General features: G+C 48.8%; 7 protein-coding genes across 7 annotated transcripts; 1 reads left to right on the top strand and 6 right to left on the bottom strand.

Annotated features, from left to right (window-relative positions):
* Positions 1–81: 81 nt before the first annotated feature.
* Positions 82–621, bottom strand: N7484_010698 (uncharacterized protein; the record flags this gene model as incomplete). Its single annotated transcript, XM_057121085.1, has 1 exon — positions 82–621. The coding sequence occupies one exon, from the start codon at positions 619–621 to the stop codon at positions 82–84; it is 540 nt and encodes a 179-aa protein (XP_056966839.1).
* Positions 622–1218: 597 nt separating this feature from the next.
* Positions 1219–1680, bottom strand: N7484_010699 (uncharacterized protein; the record flags this gene model as incomplete). The annotated part of the gene is made up of 1 exon (XM_057121086.1): positions 1219–1680. One exon carries the CDS (start codon positions 1678–1680, stop codon positions 1219–1221), a length of 462 nt encoding a protein of 153 aa, XP_056966840.1.
* Positions 1681–2204: 524 nt separating this feature from the next.
* On the top strand, positions 2205–6714 carry N7484_010700 (uncharacterized protein; the record flags this gene model as incomplete). Its single annotated transcript, XM_057121087.1, has 3 exons — positions 2205–2238; positions 2293–3010; positions 3057–6714. The coding sequence occupies 3 exons, from the start codon at positions 2205–2207 to the stop codon at positions 6712–6714; spliced, it is 4410 nt and encodes a 1469-aa protein (XP_056966841.1).
* A 605-nt stretch (positions 6715–7319) lies between these two features.
* Positions 7320–9709, bottom strand: N7484_010701 (dynamin family protein; the record flags this gene model as incomplete). Its single annotated transcript, XM_057121088.1, has 5 exons — positions 7320–8606; positions 8661–8793; positions 8842–8917; positions 8982–9393; positions 9449–9709. 5 exons carry the CDS (start codon positions 9707–9709, stop codon positions 7320–7322), a joined length of 2169 nt encoding a protein of 722 aa, XP_056966842.1.
* A 1271-nt stretch (positions 9710–10980) lies between these two features.
* Positions 10981–13257, bottom strand: N7484_010702 (uncharacterized protein; the record flags this gene model as incomplete). The annotated part of the gene is made up of 1 exon (XM_057121089.1): positions 10981–13257. The coding sequence occupies one exon, from the start codon at positions 13255–13257 to the stop codon at positions 10981–10983; it is 2277 nt and encodes a 758-aa protein (XP_056966843.1).
* A 737-nt stretch (positions 13258–13994) lies between these two features.
* N7484_010703 (uncharacterized protein) lies at positions 13995–15312 on the bottom strand (the record flags this gene model as incomplete). The annotated part of the gene is made up of 2 exons (XM_057121090.1): positions 13995–14622; positions 14675–15312. The coding sequence occupies 2 exons, from the start codon at positions 15310–15312 to the stop codon at positions 13995–13997; spliced, it is 1266 nt and encodes a 421-aa protein (XP_056966844.1).
* A 342-nt stretch (positions 15313–15654) lies between these two features.
* N7484_010704 (glycoside hydrolase family 15 protein) lies at positions 15655–17192 on the bottom strand (the record flags this gene model as incomplete). Its single annotated transcript, XM_057121091.1, has 2 exons — positions 15655–16916; positions 16970–17192. 2 exons carry the CDS (start codon positions 17190–17192, stop codon positions 15655–15657), a joined length of 1485 nt encoding a protein of 494 aa, XP_056966845.1.
* Between the last annotated feature and the right edge of the window lie 2111 nt (positions 17193–19303).

The raw sequence follows: 19303 nt of genomic DNA on the forward strand, positions 1-19303 counted from the left end.
TATTTAGGAGATCAAACATGTTGAGCGAGATATGTACATGAAGAACGAGCGTGGAGTTCTGCAACCTTGATACAGTATATATCACGCCAACGGTTTTACCATCTCCACAAAACACAAATCCTCCGGCAAGGCCAAATGAGGAAATCTCTCTCTCGGGAAAGGCGTTTCTTCCCCGGTCTTCTGATATCCACGACGCAAATACCAAGCAATAAGCTCCTGTCGCGTCGACAGCGCATTCAATTCCGACGTGGTCACGCGCCACTCCCGTTGCGAGTATTCTTCCGCGTAGGCAAGGACCCGCCGGCCAATACCCGCTTGCTGGTATTCAGGGTTCACAGAAACCATTGCAAACCGGACATGATCATTGGCGCGCTTGATCATATCGGTAGAAGCCACCAGGATCTCGCGACCCTCGTCTTTGGTGAAGGCTAGGAGAATGGCGCAGTCGGGTTTGGCAATTGTTGATTTCACATCCTCGAGTGAGATAGTAATAGCTCTACCTAGTGCCATGTCTGCCGTCCAGTCTTTTCGGCTGTCTTCTGCGCGGAATGCGGATTGGACGAGTTGCTGGATGGATGGAGCATCGGTTAGTGTTGCGATGCGGAAGTGGAGATCAGCCATTGTGATGAGGAAGGGATGTTGTGATGCTGTCCGTAGTTTTGGTGTTATATGTCAAACCAGGTAAGGCGAGATAAGCTGGTTTTTATAGCCTATCCTGTTGCACTGCTCAAGGGGATGTGACCGTCCGATGTCGAGGGAAGGGCGTGTCGGACTTCGGGATTCCATCGACCACGCGCATCAAGGAAAATGGCGCAAATTGGCGTTCTATGCCCATTGGAGAACAGCCGAGGTATTTATAGAATAAATGAGACGTGAATGATAAGAAGTTCATTGGCTAACTATTCCTCACGATCGATGTCTGACTAGGTGAGATGCACGGTGAGGTCTCCACTTCTTCCCGATATCATTTCCCGCTCATCGCTGCTTACTCCTTCTCCACCTTCAGCCGCTTCCTGTCAGGGATTTTCAACAGCAAACTGTCATTGAACGCATCCCTTGGCCTTCACACTCACCACCGTCACCACCATCCTCATTTAATCAAATTTGTTCCATTGTCACCTTCCTGCATCCTGGAAATGAAACTGATGCAAACAGTCAGCGACCTCAAATGGAAAAGTCTCCAACCAGGGATCATCAAAGTAAGATGACTGACCAGAATCAACGCTGCGCTGTCTCTCGAGGGCGAACAATGCAGTAGATGAAGATATCGTCGTTGAAGGCTTGCCCACCAGGCTGGGGACGATAGCCACAGAAGTAATCGATAGCATGGACCATGGTCAGAGCAAAGCTATCCTCCGTGATCTCCTCCTCATAAGGTTGTCTCTGAGCAAGATATCCATTTTCAGGATCGGGCTTGACGGGACTCCACCAGAGTTCATGCAAGTCCGAATCCCACGGGATGGTGTCAGCATGCGTGTCCAGGAGACCCATCAAGGTCCAATAGTCGATAGAGTCGGCCCGTAACCACAGATCATCGCGGTATCTGCAATCCTGTAGATCAGAAAGTGACCAAGAATTTCTAACTGTGGATGTGCCCGGATTGTAGATCTCTACGGTGGCTTCTTGGATCCACAGCCATTTCACATTGTCTCGGAACTGCGGTGGAATGGGGTCTGCCATGATGAGTGGCGGGCTGAATGACTTTTATGATGTCCTTCGGTGAATGAAGATGCGAGGACAAGGCGATGCGTCACGTCGCGTATCAAAGCTTCCGTGCCGGAGTGAGAAACAGAAAGTCCACGACGTGAAACGCAGAGAATACCACGGATGGAAAGTGACGCGAATGGAAGGTCAAACATCAAGATCACAGGATTTATGTAGTGCGCAGATCGACATTCACTGATTTCCTATCTGGGACTTACTTAGTGGGCTGGATACGTGAATGTACATTGTCGTAGCTGCCTAGGCCCCCGACTCTATAGGCTGCCGCGCCTAAACCAAGATAGGACCAGAGGACATAGACGTGAAGCATTGCATTACACAGAGCCGCCAAGAAAAGGCTTTGACGGGGATGTGCAGCTGATCACGTCCAATCAGAATGGCCAGACGTACAGCCCCTCGTAAAACGGGGCGGCAGGATCAACGACACACTCAGTTGATGATCTTCATTATTCAAGAGAAGGGCATCTTGACCCGGAACCATCATGTCAACCACTCTCAACGATGACTGGGTTCACTGTCGGTTTACCCTTGAAGCCAGCATACTGCTACTTGAACTAATAGGATCAACAGGTCAATCAGCCAATGCGTTAGCAAACGACGTTAGAACATGGACTACATCTATCTCAAGGTCCCGAATATCTACCATCGATGGTCTCGGATTCAGTGAAAATGGGGATGCCGAGGCGACGACCAGCCTCGAGAGCCTACTCCGCACGGTACAGCAACTGAAGCTTAAAAGAGTCCGCATCGAAGAACTCGAAGAAACTCAATTTATCGCAGCCGGTGAGACCTTTGCAGTCTCAAGGTGCCATTGCGAAGGGTCTGTGGTGGCGATAAAGCGCATTCAACTTGAGGGAGAATCTCAACCTCAACATTTCCAGCGTCGCTTGCAGTCCGTTATACGAGAGGTCTTGATAATGTGCCATCCACCACTTACGCATCATCCAAATATCATCAATCTGTTGGGATATGGATGGTCTGTCGAAAAGCAGCGACCGTCCCCATTTCTAGCGGTGGAATTCGCTACCGGTGGCTCATTAAGAGAATACTTGAAACAATGTCCACAGTCGATTCGGAGCAAACTGATACTCATGGGGGATGTTGCGGCAGGATTAATGGCGCTACATAGATGCGGAATCGCGCACGGCGACATGAAAGCTGACAACGTGGTGATTTTCTCTTCGTTGGATCGTCCTTCTATGTCAATTGCCAAAGTTTCAGATTTTGGACATTCGATCCTTGTGAGCTCAACGCCAGAAAAAAGAACACATTATTTCGGAACCAAGCTGTGAGTCTGTTCTCTACTCTAGAAAAGAGCCTGCTGAACATCCCAGGTACAATGCACCCGAGGTGGCTGCTCAGAAAGACCGGCCTATTCCCATTGAGCAACTCCATAAATGCGACATCTGGGCATTTGGTCTGTGCGTGTGGGAGATACTGGCAGATGGGAACCTTTATTTCCAACATGGTTGGAAAAATGGCTTTGCGTATAAGCGCCCTCCCTCATACACAGCGTCATCATCGCCCAAAACTTCAAAGCCCCAAGTAACCCCCAACGAAGACGGTCAGGATGCTTTCGGTCACTTTGACCTTTTTCATCTCAGGGGAATATCAATTCGGTTTTTGGAAAGCATGAATATACCAGGGATTGGTTTCGAGAAAGGCTTTCTCAGGCCTCTATTGAATGGTACACTGGATGTCGACCCCTCTAAGCGAATATCGGATCTAAGTCGACTGCCAATCATTGGGTTTTGGAGCAAAGCACCAGGGGGGCATTCGCTCCAGTCAAAGCTTGCCACTTATACTTTATCTGGAGACATTCGGTATTCCATCTTCAACCGGGATGGAGGTCCTTATATCATTTGGGAACAGCAACAGCAACTCTTGCAGAGTTTCGAAGCTTTGGCTCAGCAGACGGATCCCGAAAAGGATAAAGGGTCTGCTGCATTCCAGACGATGCTTTGTTATGTAAACGCTTTTGGAACACCCGTGAACTTGACCAAGGCTACTGAATATCTTCATAAGACTGAAAAGTCGGGCCATCTGGTGGCTGATATATTGGGTTGTCGGCTCCTTGATGGATTTTCTGGTGTGCACTCTGATTCACCCAGGGAGTACCACGAGTGTTTGGCTCAAGGCTTTCATAATATATGGAGCAAACAAGCTTCTTACATCTCTGTGCACGTTGGCGAGACTGTCACCGAATTTGCCGATTACACGAGCTTGCGAAATGCCTTTCTCAACGAGGGGGACTTGATCGGGATTGACCAGGACGACATCGAGACAATTTTTCTCACGCGAAAGGCTTCTTCTGAGCGTAACAGCATCCTTGAAATTGCTATCCAGCAGGGCGATATTGATCTTGTAAATCTGCTATTGGCCAACTTTGGCAAGGTACTCACCGGGATGAAGACAAGCGAGTGTCTCTTGGTGCAAGCATCCCGTAACGGCCACGGTGCCATCGTGAATCGGCTGTTACAGGAGGGAATGACCATTGCCCGCGAGGACGCAAGATCCTGCCTTCTACATTGGCTCTTCTGTCTCGATGACACAAGTTTGTGTGAAGTGCAGCAACAACTTGAAAGCGCGAGTCGTCCTGATCTCGAGCGGGCTCTCAATCATGCTATCACCCAGAAAATTACGATCCACCCGCAGTGGCCATTCCAAGTAAATGGTACCCCACTTGCTACTGCGATAGCCTCAGGAAGAATCGCTGCTGTGAAATTGTTACTGGCATTGAAGGCCAATCCCTTAGCCGCGGCGTTTGCGGGTATCGATAGCGAATCAACTCCAATATTGACACCTATTCACCTCGCTTTATCCTACCAGCTCCCAGAAATTGTCAAGCTACTATGGGATGCCGCATTCAGGGAGCAAATGAGTCCTGCAAGTCAAATGTACCGTAATGTTGCCTTGGGTCGATTCCCAATTGCCTGTGCCTTGAGCTTCAGAAGCAATGCCGAACGATTTGCCATGCATGGTAGCATCCATCGACAGAGCCTAAGAGAAGTCGTCCAGCTCCTACCAGTTGAAGCATTGGCTCAGTCCTCACCCGAGGGTAGGAATGCTCTCACTCAGGCAATTGATCTGGAAGATGTTGAAGCTGTGAAGCTTATTCTGGAACATCACCCCGATCTTGTCTTTAAGAGAATTACTCAACCAGGGATAAGCAGCTTGTTCACATATGCGCTCAATTTTGCGGTCCAAGTGGGCTCACTTCGTGAAACCGATGAGTCAATCCAGATATTAAAGTCAATTCTAAAGCTCGATCCAGCTGCAATCAACAAACCAGACAGTTCCTCAGCAAAACCAATACACGCCGCAGCCATGGGTACATCGCCCCACATCTTGAAATTCCTTCTTGAACACGGCTGCACCACATGCCATGACCTAGATGGTCGAGGACAGACTCCCTTATTCTTCTGCCGCAATGCGAGTATGGTCAACATCCTATTGCAGATGGGCGCTGATATTAACCATCGGGACCGACTGGGGTATACTCCTACCCACACAGCCGCAAGTCATGGGACGGAAGAAGTTCTGTGCGCACTTATTGAGGCTGGAGCCGATCTAAGCTTTGTCAACAATGACATTGGAGCTCCACTGCATTATGCCGTCCAAAGGAAATCACTTTCGATGGTAGAAAGGCTTTTGAAAGCAGGTGTCGATGTTAACGCGAAAAACACCTACGGTCAAACTCCCCTCCTGATCGCAATGGATACAAGTCGATCCGATTTGGTTTTCTTACTGTTTGAGAACGGCGCGAACCCGTTCATTGCGGATAATAGTGGCTCTTCACCTTTCCACATGGCGCTTTCTTGGCCCAACACCAGCGTGCTGAACAAGTTTCAAACCCACACTACGCTCAGTGAGCTACCATGGGAGAATAAGGTAGAAGCGTTACATTTTGCCGCTGAAAGTGGAGAGCCCGAGGTGCTGAAGCTTTATCTGCACAATGCTTTCGGATCAGGGCTTAGTGCCGAGAATCCTGTTTCTCTGTACCATAAAGACGTTGTGATAGCCCTTCACAAGGCGACATCGGCTTCTCGTGCAGACCTCGTCGATGTTATGCTGGCGTATGGGTTTCAAGTCGATGCCCAAGATGCCAATGACAATACGCCTCTCCTGATAGGATGTCAAATAGGACGAGAGGAGCCTTCTCCCAACCAATATACTCGTACTCAAATCTGTGAAAAGCTTCTTGCCAATGGCGCCAGCATTTGCAAGAAAGACGATCGGGGACGTACGCCGTTATCCATTGCCCAAGCGCACAAGGATTACCCGTTGATGACTCTCTTGCTCGAGCATGCCCTTGTAATAGGCGACCTTGACCAACCTAAATTAAGATCGCGCATGCTGGAATCCATCAGAGACCCCGATAAAGACAGTCAGCATTGCAAGTGTTCTCAAGCCCTCATTGGTGACGAGATGATTGAGCTCGAACTCATCCAGCAGGCGACGACAGAAGAAGAATGGGACTTCGTCATGACATGTATCAGAGGACAGTTTATTAACAAAAAGCAGCTCCACCAGATCTTTCATCGAAGAAGATGGTCATATGGCGTGGATAGCTTAGACATGCTACGCTTCCACTCCGTCCGCCGAGACTGGGAGATAGTTCGCTATCTAAACCAGGTAGCCACCACTGGCGAATACACCGTACACAAAACAGCCCAGCTCGGGCTCCGGAATTTACAGATTGAGTGTTCGGATTGGAGAACCAGTTTGAATCAAACATTGTGGCCAAAGAAGATGGAAAAGATATTTCGAACAGCGAAAGAAGGCGAGCCAGAGCAGAGAACGCGTAGTGAAAGGTTCACGCGGACATCGAGGGAATATAAAACAAGGGATTCAGACGATGAGGACAGGAAATGGGGTTGGAGCTCTGATGACCTCTCTGAAGACTGTTTATCTTCTGCTGAAGAGTCGGACTCGGAGCAGACGAAAAATAGCCCAGTAGCCGATACCTTAGGAATCTTGCGAGGAGTATAGAATGAGGTATCGTGATCCTCAGCTAGCGACCAACTGGCACTCTCCCAATGAAGAGCATTTTTCTGAAATATCGATCCTTCTCTGTGAGTGATGGCCCTGAGAAAAGTTGTCTCTGCGATATTCGGGCTTTTCAAGAGCTCATCATGCAGACATGGACTCTTTTTGTGAATGGCTTGGGTCAACGGTACTTGACCGGTTCAGATGACGATATGATTTGATCGGGCATAGCGGCGGGAATGAAGATTTCTAAATGAAGTACACAGAGAAAGTGAATGTGGAGAAAATCTTCTAGGAGAGAAAGAAAGGGACATGTAGAATGCATTGTTGCTTATTCGAGCCGAGATACAATAATAATACGGCCTTAGACAATCAAGAAAAGGTAGCAGCTCAGTAGTTACTATATCGCACTTCACCTTCACTTTTCCGGATAGCCTAAGATAACTAAGCAGCTACCTGGATATGTACTCGATCATACTATTCTACATTTCGGGTACTGCACCTTGCCCAAAGCCGTACATCTGCCCTTTAACCAAGACTTCGTGGAGTCTTGTGAGAAATCTCAGAATCTTCATTCCTTCTATCTACAACAATCCATACTGTTAGCTCTATCGCCTAGTTTGAAGAGCCTCTGCTTTCCTCTGGATCTCTCCCAGATCCCGGATCTGGGTTTCTAGGTCTGCGCGCGTTTGCTTTCGTCGATCATCCTCTCCAACAAGATCATCAAGTTGGTCCTCTGGGAGGCTTCGAATCCAGTCAGTGCTGAAACAGAAGACGAGCCCAGAATCCCCCAAAAGATGACGCCTGACAACCTGAATGATTACATTATCGATGAATCGCCACTGTGCCATCTGCTGGAATTCTCTCAGGTTCACATGTGCTGAGGTAATGCGTCGTAATTTGTTGTCACCACAGCCTGCGAGAATATCGTTCAGTTCCTGATGCGACTCTTGGAGTTGCTCCTTATATTGTCGGTGGCAGGTCGTCATCCTATCCAGCTCTTTCAGAATAGTATCGAGCTCCTGCTCTGCCCGAGAAACAGCCTCCACCTTCAAAGTTTCCAGGGATTGTTGAATCCTGCCACGAATCACACTGTCGGAGCACACATCATTCAACAGGGTATCCGAGAACGCTCGAATCTTTTGTGAAGCGTCGTCAAAATAGTCTCGAGCGAACTGTCCCCAGGATCTGATTTGGAGTTCCAGAAGTCTCTCCTCAAGATCTCTGGGGTCCTTGTACCATAGGCCATCGCTGCGGTTTTCATTCCAGAACCGCAGGATCCAAGACAAGACATCATCGACTTCCAACATCTTGGTCTCCCACATTTCGGGTACAGTACCATAGTCTAGATCCCTTAGTCGGTACAAAATCTCGTCCTTTGACAGATATCTGAAGTTTGTCCCATGGCGCTCGATGTGTATTTGGAATTGTTCTTCTAGATCTATCAAATGGATCGTCAGTTTTGAGGGATCATCAGGAGCGCAACCCTCTTTGTAAATCCCGGCCAACCACTTTTGTGCCAAGTCTTTGTACTGTCTTTGAACATCATCGAGATAAAGCATCTGCATTTTCTCGTTATCTCTCGAGGGGCCAAGCAGGTCCAAGTCATGTCTAGCCGCTCTCAGCTTTCTGTTGATGTCTTTTTGAACACCAGGAAAACTTTTCTTGACATGTTTGTACAGTGTATCGGAGACACATCGATTCAAATTGGCAAGGCCCACGAAATTGCTCTTCAAGCTCGACCAGGGTTCCTGGCTGAATAGCTGATGCTCTTTTTCATCACGCTTCTGGTGTGACAGGTTCTTCTCGACTTCTTCAGTTGTTCGATTGCGGACAGCAAACCATCCAAGATTGAGCCGGTACTCGGAATTCTGATTCTTCAGGAGCTCAATAGTCTGAAATTATAGTTAGAAAGAATGTATGATGCTTGGACCAAATCAAAAATTCACCTTTGGCTCGTCATTTTTCTGCAACATGTCGCATTTGGTAATCACTCCGATTGTCCTGTTCATCGCTCCTTCCTCTCTTGCAAGACGAAGAACAGCTTGGTTATGGATATCGTCAACGGCAGGCATCACCGCCCTGACCAGTCAGCGGAATTTCACAGCTCCTCGAACAAGACAGACTTACAGAACAATCGCACGAGGGTTTGCCATATATTGACGGGCAAGACTCTCAGATAATCTCTGATCCGCTCTAGAGCCACCTGGAAATGAGAAAGTTAGACCAAAGGGTTCAAACGAGAGATGATGCAAGGAGTGACGACTCACCACTGATGAGTCCAGGAATATCAACCACGCTGAAGTGGGCCTGGTTATGCTTGTATACATTGACCCTCATGACCTGCTCATGGAGTCGATCAAGCCCTGTCTTCCCACCATGCACTCTGGGGGTTTTGCTTTGCGCATGCTGCTGTGCAAATACATCCTTCAGATCCTCTTTGAGGTGCTGAGAAACATTTGCCCAAGATTCATTCGAGTATTCACGGGGCAAGAATGTATTTCCCCCTCCTTTCGTCTCGATGGTGATAGTGTAGTGAGGATGTTTGAAGGGATCGCATCGATGGATGGTGGTCTCCGTGGCGAAGAGCGTGCAGATGCCGTTGTCCACTGGAAATGGAAGCTTTGTGAGGGCCTGCAAGAGCGAGGATTTACCGCAGCTGGTACCTCCAACAGCAACCAGCTGAATTTTATTAGCGTCTTGGGCACAACTCGTGTGAACGAGTGGCTGGACTTACTTGGGGTAGAGGAAGGCTGCTTGTGTCGATTTGGTAGGCATTTCGCACTTTGTCAAAGAATGCAAGCAGTTCTTCACCTTCAACGCTGCCAATGCTCCTCAGCACTTCCTCATCCGACTCATCGTCAGATTCGGGTGCAGGGCTTCCTGCACTTCTTTCTTCGTCTGTCTCGCCATGGGTAGACACGGAAGGCTCCAACTGAGTTTCAATCTCAGGATCACGCGAGGCTTGTTCGTCTTTCGAAACTGTCGAAGTAGACATCTGAGCTTCTGTAGTTTGCTTTGGTTTTGTTGGGGTATGGAACGAAAAGAGCAATGGAATTGGATGAATAAATAGAAATGGTGCTGCGAACTGAAGGGCCTTTATGCATCAATTAAATCCGTCACATTTATACTGAGAGATAGCGAGCTGAATGTTTTTTGCAACTAAAGTACGATCTGTTTAGCGCATATGCGCGATTAAGCGCTAACGTTTGAAATATTCGGTGGAGAATCGCTCGCGGAACGGCCCCCAAAATCCACTTCTTGGCCGCAGCGAATGTGAGTTCTTGAAAAATGGGGCAATAGCGCCTTGTATTTCCCCAAGGCAGCGCTAATGTACAAACTATCACTCTCTGTTGCCATCCTATCCCCTATGAAGAACCGCTTTAATGAGACCCACCCGACTTAAGTACGGTACCTAGCACGCCCAGCCCACGAGACACGTCAGTACTACAGGGGTAGCCAGGTTATTTGCAGCCGTTTCACGCCAGGTGACCTACAATCCCTGGTTCCCACATCTACGAAGGTGGATCCCTAAAAAGTGCAGGGGCATCACGAACTCAACGGTATTTGGATTTCAATACTGTGCTTTATTCATTCTCAATTGGTTCATCTGCCGTAACAGCCAGGTACCGACCTGGGATCCCCGAGTACTGCATGTGAAGCCCGACAAAAATAATGAGTGGTGGGCCCATCGTCCATAATGAGACCCTTCAAATGGGGAGGCAGAGAGGCCCCATACAGAATTATGATTCCTCTCAGCAGAAAGTGAGGCGTCTCGGATTTTTTCAAATTTTGTGACCCTTTACCTTCTGGAATTAGGGCATATTTGTCGACCAAGTACATATCGGGAGAGGCCCTAAAATTGTTTGAAATCTAGATACTCATATTTAGCATATTCTTTTACCATGGCACGAGTACCTAATTGACCTTTGCTGGCAATATCGACGGCCACTATGATAGGATACGGATAGACAGTACAGAAAGGGGCGTATGTCGCAAGGCTTATTATCCTTCAAGTCATTCAATGATTTTGTGCTACAGCTTCCCATCAGGGTCATAGGCATAATTGCGAGGAAGGAATGAACTGAGCCACGTGGATTTTGTTACGTGACTATGCTAATATGGGCTAGCCGCGATGAGATTGACTATATACCAGATCTTCACACTATACACATAGTAGTGATACTCGGAAATCGCCATCGTGATCAACTCATGGTTAAAGAAAATTTCCATCAATTAGAATAAAAGTTATAAACAGTTTGGTCAAATTCAAACATTAGTCAACTGCGGCATATCGTAAACCACATCGGGCAGTTCAACCTCCTTGGGCGCAGTCAAGATACCAAACTCAAACGTGTACCCAGATCCCGAGTAGCTTGTTCCGTAAAATCCTACAACAACCTCATCATCATTTGGTTCAAGTGCAATGACCGATGATCCTTCATGCTCATCGTCACTTTCATCATCCTCACCATCGTCATCATCTTCTGCTTCGTCACTGTCATAGTTATCACCTCCTTGATCATCGTGCAAGCAACCCCATTGAGCCCCATTGCTCAGAGTCATGCGAATTCCGGACAAACTACCACCCCAGTGCCGGCCCTGTGTGCGAAGACGAACTTTGGTGATAGTCTGTCCTTCGGGGAGATCGTGCTTTTCGGACGCATGTCCACCGAAGGTATGAGGTCTGCCTTGCCTATTACGAGCAGGGCCGCAGTTCTCGTGCCGCCCATCGGCATAATGCACAACCGCTCCGTCCATGGTGCATCCAACCCGGAGATCGATGGCTGTTGCTCGGTGCAACTGACCGTCTTGGCCACGGTGCTTGAGGAGCATGGCCCATTGGACAAATTCGTCGTCATTGATCTCTCCTTCGAGCTGCTCGGATCGAACAGATTGTTTACGAAGGACCACATTGCTGCCGGGGATCAGGATGTATGGCTTTTCTTTCAGCAACTTCCATGCATCTGCAACCACCCGCTCCTTGCCGTTCATTCCCAGAGCAATGATCTTCAACGGTTCAGTCCGGTCGAATCCCTCCTGACTGGTGTTGATATGGAATGCTGTGTACTGGCCCGTCCACTCGGTATCCGCGAATAGGACTTTCGGCTCCTCATTGCCATTCCGGATTTTCACTTGCGCAAGGCCTGCCGAACAAGAGATTTTGATGAACTCGTCGCGAAGTTCCTCATCGTCATTCATTCTATCCGCCATGTCAAGATCAAGCTGAATGCTCACGGCAGCGTTCTTGAAGCCCTTTGGAACAGGCATGTCACCAGGGAGTGCAAAGTGCGGAAGGAGCTTGAATTGGAGCACATCGCGCAGATCCCACCTCGAGTCGTTAACCACCTTGTCGTTTGTCTTGTGCTCTATAAGATTCATAGCCCAGGATTTGCTGTAGCCTCTCGCCATGATACCCGTCGTATGATCAGCACCAAATGCATGGCCGACCTCGTGAAGAAAAGCGCCCTGACCAACAAAACAGGCACCGCGCATAGTATCACATTCGCCATTATCGTTACCGACAGTATCCCCGGTAAGCGTCAAGTCTGTCAGACAAGCAGGAACCTCTTCCAGAAAGCGGGGCCAAGAGTAGGTAAGGTGGCTACCAAAGACTCCAAGCGAGATTCCATCAGACTTATGACAGCCCAGCGCGGCATGGCCCATGATCATAGATTTTTCAGTGGAGTAGTGAGAGTCCAGAATCAGCCCAGCGACGACGGGGCGGCATCGTGATTCAAAAGGACCGCCTGATTTAACCAGAGCTGCCTCAAAGTATGCATGAAGGTCGTCGCGATTTCGACCACGAGAATTCTGCTGCGCAACCTCGGCATCTCTGATCTCCGCGACAGACTTGTCAGACCGGATAATGTGCACCTTTGCAACGGCGGCCATGCGGCCCTGATCTCCAGGTGTCGTTTGATGAGCCGTTTGCAATGTCGTATTGGACATCCATTCCTCCTCCAGACGGAAAGAGCGCCTACCAAGCCCCTTTTGCCGGAAGTCTTCGGCCGTAACAGCCTGCCACATGTACGCCGACATGCGGAGCTTGGCAATAGCCGCGTCGAGACTGCTGTGTGTAGTCGAGATGCCGCCATACTTAGCGGGTGGACAATCGATAAAGAGAGGTGAGTCCTTAGCGACGAGGATCGCCAGATGGAGTGGTGGAAGTTGCAATAGAGGAATATAGTTCACGGCCATTTCCAGAGAGCCCGAGACTCCCCCTGCATGATGCAATTTGAACACGATCTTATTGTTTCCCGGGGCCAGCATCACTAATGCCTTCCATTGCCCCTTATTCAAGGGCCAGTGGTTCACAGGTTGTGACTGATTGAGTGAATCAGCCGACGAAACGGACACGAAATTGGTTTCTTCGGCATAGTCGAAATTGTGACAAGTACCGTCAATCACAACGCATGTTTGGTGTACCACATCCCCATCTTTCAGATTGGTAATTTCAAAGGGCCTCTTCTCCACGGGAACGGGCTGGACTCGTCGTTTCGGTGAAGTCAAGACAGCTTCAGACTCGAGTGATCGTTTCGCCATGGCTAGTATTTGTAACAGTATTGGATTATGGTGCGAAAGAAAGGGAATGACATTGCTTATATACTGTATACCAAATAAAACTTTAGTTAGTCAAGGCTTAGGCAACGACAAGCATTTCCAGGCATCGGTGTGGTGGCGGTTATCGACTACTATAAACGGTTAGCTTATGTCGCTGCTGCCTATGAGGCTCCAACTATGGCGGTATTTAGCCCCACTTGGATAGCGCCCCGAACTTGCATCTCGGCTAGAAAACCCTTTGTTTGAGGGCCAACTGGAGGATCGCGGGCCGGAATACCCATGACTCCGAGTCTTTGTACATCTTTCTTGAAAGGGCCCTTGCTAGTAAGACATCGCGGCACAGTATTATTGCCTTGAACAATACGCGGCAAATCCTCCAATTCAGAACCGGGCGAATAAAGATATTGCCGAAGCTCATAATCACGACGGCATAAATAGCCTTCCACCCTTCGTTTGCGATTACAACGACGATTCACTACTATACACCAATATACAAGACCTGTCATTACTATTTTGAGCTTTTATGCATATTTCGTTGTCAGCAGGTATTGTTAAGAATCTTCTGTGTTGGGGAGGTTCGGACCAGTTCGTTTCCCATTGTGATTTTTGTGAACTTGAACATGCTATTGCCGAGGACCAGTAGTGGAATATGCAAAACAACTTAAAATGAAATTTGGGTATTGGTCCTTGTAAGCCTAGGGGATGTATGAATGTATTCGTCAAGAGTTGGCACCCCATCCCGCCGTCAACCTCCAACCTTGTCCAACTTCCCCAACACCGCGAACGAATCCCACCATATGGTCAACAAATCCAGCATCACCTCTATTGACACGCTCCCGTCTCTCTCGCTCAGCCTCGGAATCTCCGCGCTGGAGACCAAGAAGCTGATCCGTATTCAATCCCTGGACCCTTTCCGCATCCATCCTTGTTAGAGTATTTCCATTTCCACATCTTTGACTCCACGCCATTCGTTTGACGGCCGGCCCCCAGAATTCTCCCAAAGTGGCCTCATCCCGACCGCGAGCGTACTCCTTTACCAACCCGGAGTGGGGATCAGTGGTGATCGAAGAATGCCAACGCGTGTGGACCAGCTCGTACCGCTTCTCAAGCAGCCAAATGATTGGCCATGTGATAATCCACAGCTGGAGGATAACGAAAGTCCACCAGATGTAGCGGTTTGCACGTAGCCGGTTGATCCAATGGGGAGAGTAGATAGTGACTGATTGCTGAGCAATGGTGAAATTAAAGTCAACCGAGCCGAGGTAATTGAGAGAGCGAATATGTGATGCAAGGACATTGCGCATGGCCTTCCAATCGAAACCTGAGAGTTGGCGATGTAGGGTAAATCTAGAAACGTGGTTAGTCGACGGCTGTAATTGAGGTCGAGCGATAGACATACGATTTAACGGGGGAGGGATCATTGCAGAACCGCTCACACCATAATTTCAAATTAGCTTCATTCGATGTGGTGGGTTGTTCTTCAGCACCATTGGCTCCAAGGGCTGCATCTGAGGCAAGAAGGGCATCGCTATCCTCGCCACGGACTCGTGCACAACACGGCGCCTTATAAGTGCGTGACTTGAACCTCCCACCGCGGAAAGCAGGCTTGTAGTCCTCGTCATTGAGCACTTCTTCCTCCGTCCATTTCCAGGGTCCTCGCGCATCGGCTTCCCACCCACTCAGCATTGTCTCCGCGAGGTCAAGCTTGAATTCAAAGTCGGTGACGCTATTGCTTCCTTTCTTCTTCTTGTCGTTGCTTGACTCACTGTGTGAGCCCTTGATCCAAAGCAGCGGTCGTGGGGGAAGTTTCATCTGTCGGCGAATGGCGTAGAAGAGCTCATCGCTATTACGCGAGAGGCTCGGCGCGATGGAGATCGCGCGCTTGTCATCGGCCTTGATATTTGAGTCGGGAAGAACGTATGCGGAGTCCACCAGTCGAAGATTGAGAGGAAGAGGGGCAACACCCGGAGCGGGGTTTGAGGTTTGAACAGAAGGAATGAAGTCAGGCTCGTCGGTGTAAGGGGGGTGGCAGGTCATCTTCGATGGAATGCAGCGAATGCGAAGACGCCCCGTCGGGGCGATCGTCCTTGTGGATGCGACCCATGGTTCCGCCGATAAGAACGGAGAAAGAATAACAATTAAAATTCCGCACCAGAATCGGCCAGAAGGAACCGTCAAGTTGGAGAATATATTTTTGACTTAGGAGCTACTGAGACAGAAGGAGAGGAAGAAAACAAAGGGATTGGGGGTTTTAAGGGTCCGGAGTTTTTAGGCTGCAAATCTACGGAGAAGAGCCGCTTCCCCTCGCATCCACGCTAGCCTTGATAAGGTTAGACTGCGGGTATTTATAAACATCGCGAAATGTGTCCCAATCGGGGTCTACCATGCTCCAACTGAAGGAGTCGCGTAACTTCCTGTCGCCGAGCTTCCTGAACACTGTGAGGGGACTTGGTTCGCACCAGATGCGCCCCAGGAACTGGGTACGGCACCAGCCCGACGATCTTCGGCAGTAAGAAATGCAGCGTAGGACCAAGTCAGATCTCCAGCAGAGGTCGGGACACCACTATCTCTGGTAAACTGCTCTGCCAGAGATCCATTGCTGGGCGTGTATTGCTGCACGATAGACACAAATCCGTCCGCATAGGTTTTGACCGCGCTGGTGAGCGACGAGTAAGTGGATGAAGAGCTGGAGTAAGTCCCAGTGGCGGCGGAAGAGACGAGGGCCTGGAAGAATGGGAGGCTGGCTTGAGTAACAGCTATCGATCCCTGCTTATCCCACTGATAGAGAGCGTCATACAGCTGTTCAGCGGCAGCCAATGTGGCCAAATACCAAGGATTTCCGCCCTGGTAAGTATCCTCAGCGTATCGTCCGATAGCGACCGCTTCACCAGCAGATTTGCCGCTGTTGACGGTATAAATCGATCTGAAGGAGTCAACGACTAGTTTGTGATTGGATAAAGCGCGTGCAGAACAGGGCTGGAAGGTCGTGTCATCGCATGCAGCTTCAGGGTCAAATGTTTGGATGGAGCTGATCAGGGAATTCGCATCCAGGCCCGAGCGCCCGTCGTTTGCCAAGTTGGAGACGACAGAGGAGCCGTTCCAGAAGTCCTGGAGGAAGCACAGAACCTGGGGAGCTTGGGAATCACACCCAGTGCACGACTGACCCAGCGACTGGGCAAATGCACTCCCTTCTACCAAGGCCCGATGCTGCGCAGCGATGGTGAAGAAAGAGGAACCTTGGACCTCCTCCCAGAGATCAAATCCAGTTTGATTCCAGTACTGCGCAACGTAATTGAGATCGTTCTGCACAATGGGCCAAATGTTTGACGTAACAAGGGACTCTTGTCCAGCCGAGACCAGATGTTTTCCATATGCAATCAGAGCGGTCGCTCGTAGCGCTGGTCCATCGCGCTGAGGTCGGCCCCAGTCACCGGTAAATGCTGTAATATCCACATTGAACTTGGGCTCACCAAGTCCTGAGCCATTAGACAGATCCCCCGAAGGGTTGGAGACAGTCTGCAACTTGGCCTGTGCAGAGATATACTGTTGAATAGTAGATTCCAACGAGCTATCTCCTGCAATGAACCTGTCAACCAGGACCTTCAAGGTCAGAGCTGCATCCCGAGTCCAGGTGTAAAAGTCTAGCAATCGTTAGTTTCCAATAATTTATGTTTTCTTTTTTTGGGGAACTCACAATCAGGGTTCACTTTAGATGGGGATGCTACCACAACACCAGACGAGGCGCCCGAAACTTTAGACCCATCGGCACCAATATTGTCGAGCACACCCTGGAGGGCAATAGACGATTCCGATTTGATATAGTCACTCAGGCTAGACTGACGACGCGCAGGGTGGAGGGCTGACGAGAGAGCTCCTGGTGCTAGCAGGGCAAATGTCAAAAAATTAGCAGTCCACATAATGAAGTCTGTGATGAGAGGAAATGTGGAATGAACCAATTCTCAGGACCAGTGACCTCCTTATATGCCCAACCTCCTATAATCATGTCCTTCAAGCCTACATCTTGCCCCACGGGGGGAGATGGGGATTCGCGGCTGTGATTGGTCCGTGACCTGACGATCATTGTGGTTTGTGATGCACCGGGAAATTACTTCTCGAGTAAAACCGACCATCCAGCGGACTCCGGAGGAAATTGAGGGGCGAATGTTTACCCCATACAAGACTTAAAGAGTAATTAGCAAATGAAAGAGCTTTTGTTCCCCAGATAATGTCTCAAGGGGCCCGCTGTTACATTCGGAAGCCTTCAGGATCGGCATCGTCGATCCCGGACCGAGTAAGGTCTAGTCCGATAAATGACCGATGCTCCGTTCATCGTCATAGGAAACTTGTGGGTTGTGTCGTCATCCGCCGACACCGTATTGTTCATTCAGCAGATGTTCTCTGGAAATTATGTCAAAACTGGAGCACAAGGTTCGACAGCATCTATTTAATTGATAATTCAACAGGTTGCCTGCTTCCGAGGCTTCATGATGTCGCAAGCCTCCACCAATAGATGGGTTTACAAACATATGCTTTGCTCCAATAGTTGCGCAGGAATTTGTCTTGGCTAGCTCCGACGTAATTAGAATGTTTCCAATAAAAATGGAAGCATTGGAATTTATTAGACAATCGGACAAAGTAAGAGATTGTAAAATTATCCAAACAAAGAGAGCTGGCAGTGAGCCATCTCATCAATAAATCTCGAAGAGAGACTCCAGCTGATGGACATTCTTGTCAACCAATCACGTCTCTCATGGGATGGATCTTAGGGAAAGGAGTTGACTGGATTAAGAGAATGGTCAAGGCCTGGGAAATGAGGCCTCAAGCTGCCACGTCTAGTAGGAGCTCCTCGGTCTGTGTGCCCCATGGTCTATTTATGTTGATACTGGTTAATCTTCCCTCCTGGCTCACAATTACAGCAAAACCTAGCTAGAACGAATTGAACAAGACACGTAAATAATCTGCTATGACCAGGAATCCGTCCAACCAAAAGCGCCACCACTACGGTGGGCGCTGCCGCTTCGGTAATGGCATACAGGGGTAAAGGAGCGGACTCAAAGTTGAAACTGTCATTGTCAAAGCGGAGGGAAACCAGATGAGACGAGAAAGAAAGAAAAGAGTACACGGTGCATCCCGGTTTAAGGTACGTGATGTGGGCTACCAATAATGCGTCGGAAAGAAAACAAATCAATGAAGATGATGAGAGAGAAGGCAGAGAGGCAGAAGCATTGATCTCAACCAGAAGGCGCACGTCGTGTGACTAACAGAAACGTTGATCTCCAAGGTAGTGACACTATTTTGTGGACATGGCCTCACTGCATAAAAATCATCGCTAAATCAATTGTATTTTCTTTTCCTCTGTGATGGATCTTATGTCGATTTCTGTCATGAACGTGATCAGTGGTTCGGGCTTTAGAAAGCGGTTCTAATTTCAAATATAACAAGCCACCACCACGAGATCAGCCCCAGAATTCCGACTGAGCCCAGTGCCTTGGCCATGGCTCGGGTGACTGTCTATTAAAGGATTCATCGAGAATGGTTACCTACCGATTATCAGATTTGGTTTTTTCTCAGTAATGAGCCCGACATGACTTCAACAATTTGTTAGAAAAGGGCAAACAATACAAACGAGATCCCCAGGTCCCCAATTTCCGAGATTGTAGATTTTTCTCTCTTCTCCTATCATATCATGTACGTATTTGTGCAGAACTCAGGTGAGCCTCCATTTTCTAAATTTATCAGATGCCTTGGTTCTCTCATTTCCTGACTAGATCGGGTTTAAAGGACCCTCTGCTGGCATCTTGGCTGTTGAAAACCCATGGAAAATTTTTACTTGCCTGAACTGACTTCTTACTTTGTTCCAAATTGACTTCGCAGAACGGTAGTCAAAAGAAGTATTTACTCCTACCACATATCTCACACCTGCTCCTCACTTATTCTCCCTTCTTCACTCCCCAATACCGCAATCAGGGACAAATATTGTGAGCACATCGTGGAGGACAAAGAGACTTCTTGGATTACCACCAAGTGA

The sequence above is a fragment of the Penicillium longicatenatum genome (assembly GCF_028827895.1).
Source record: "Penicillium longicatenatum strain IBT 33135 chromosome Unknown contig_7_segment0_segment0, whole genome shotgun sequence".
NCBI lineage: Eukaryota > Fungi > Ascomycota > Eurotiomycetes > Eurotiales > Aspergillaceae > Penicillium > Penicillium longicatenatum.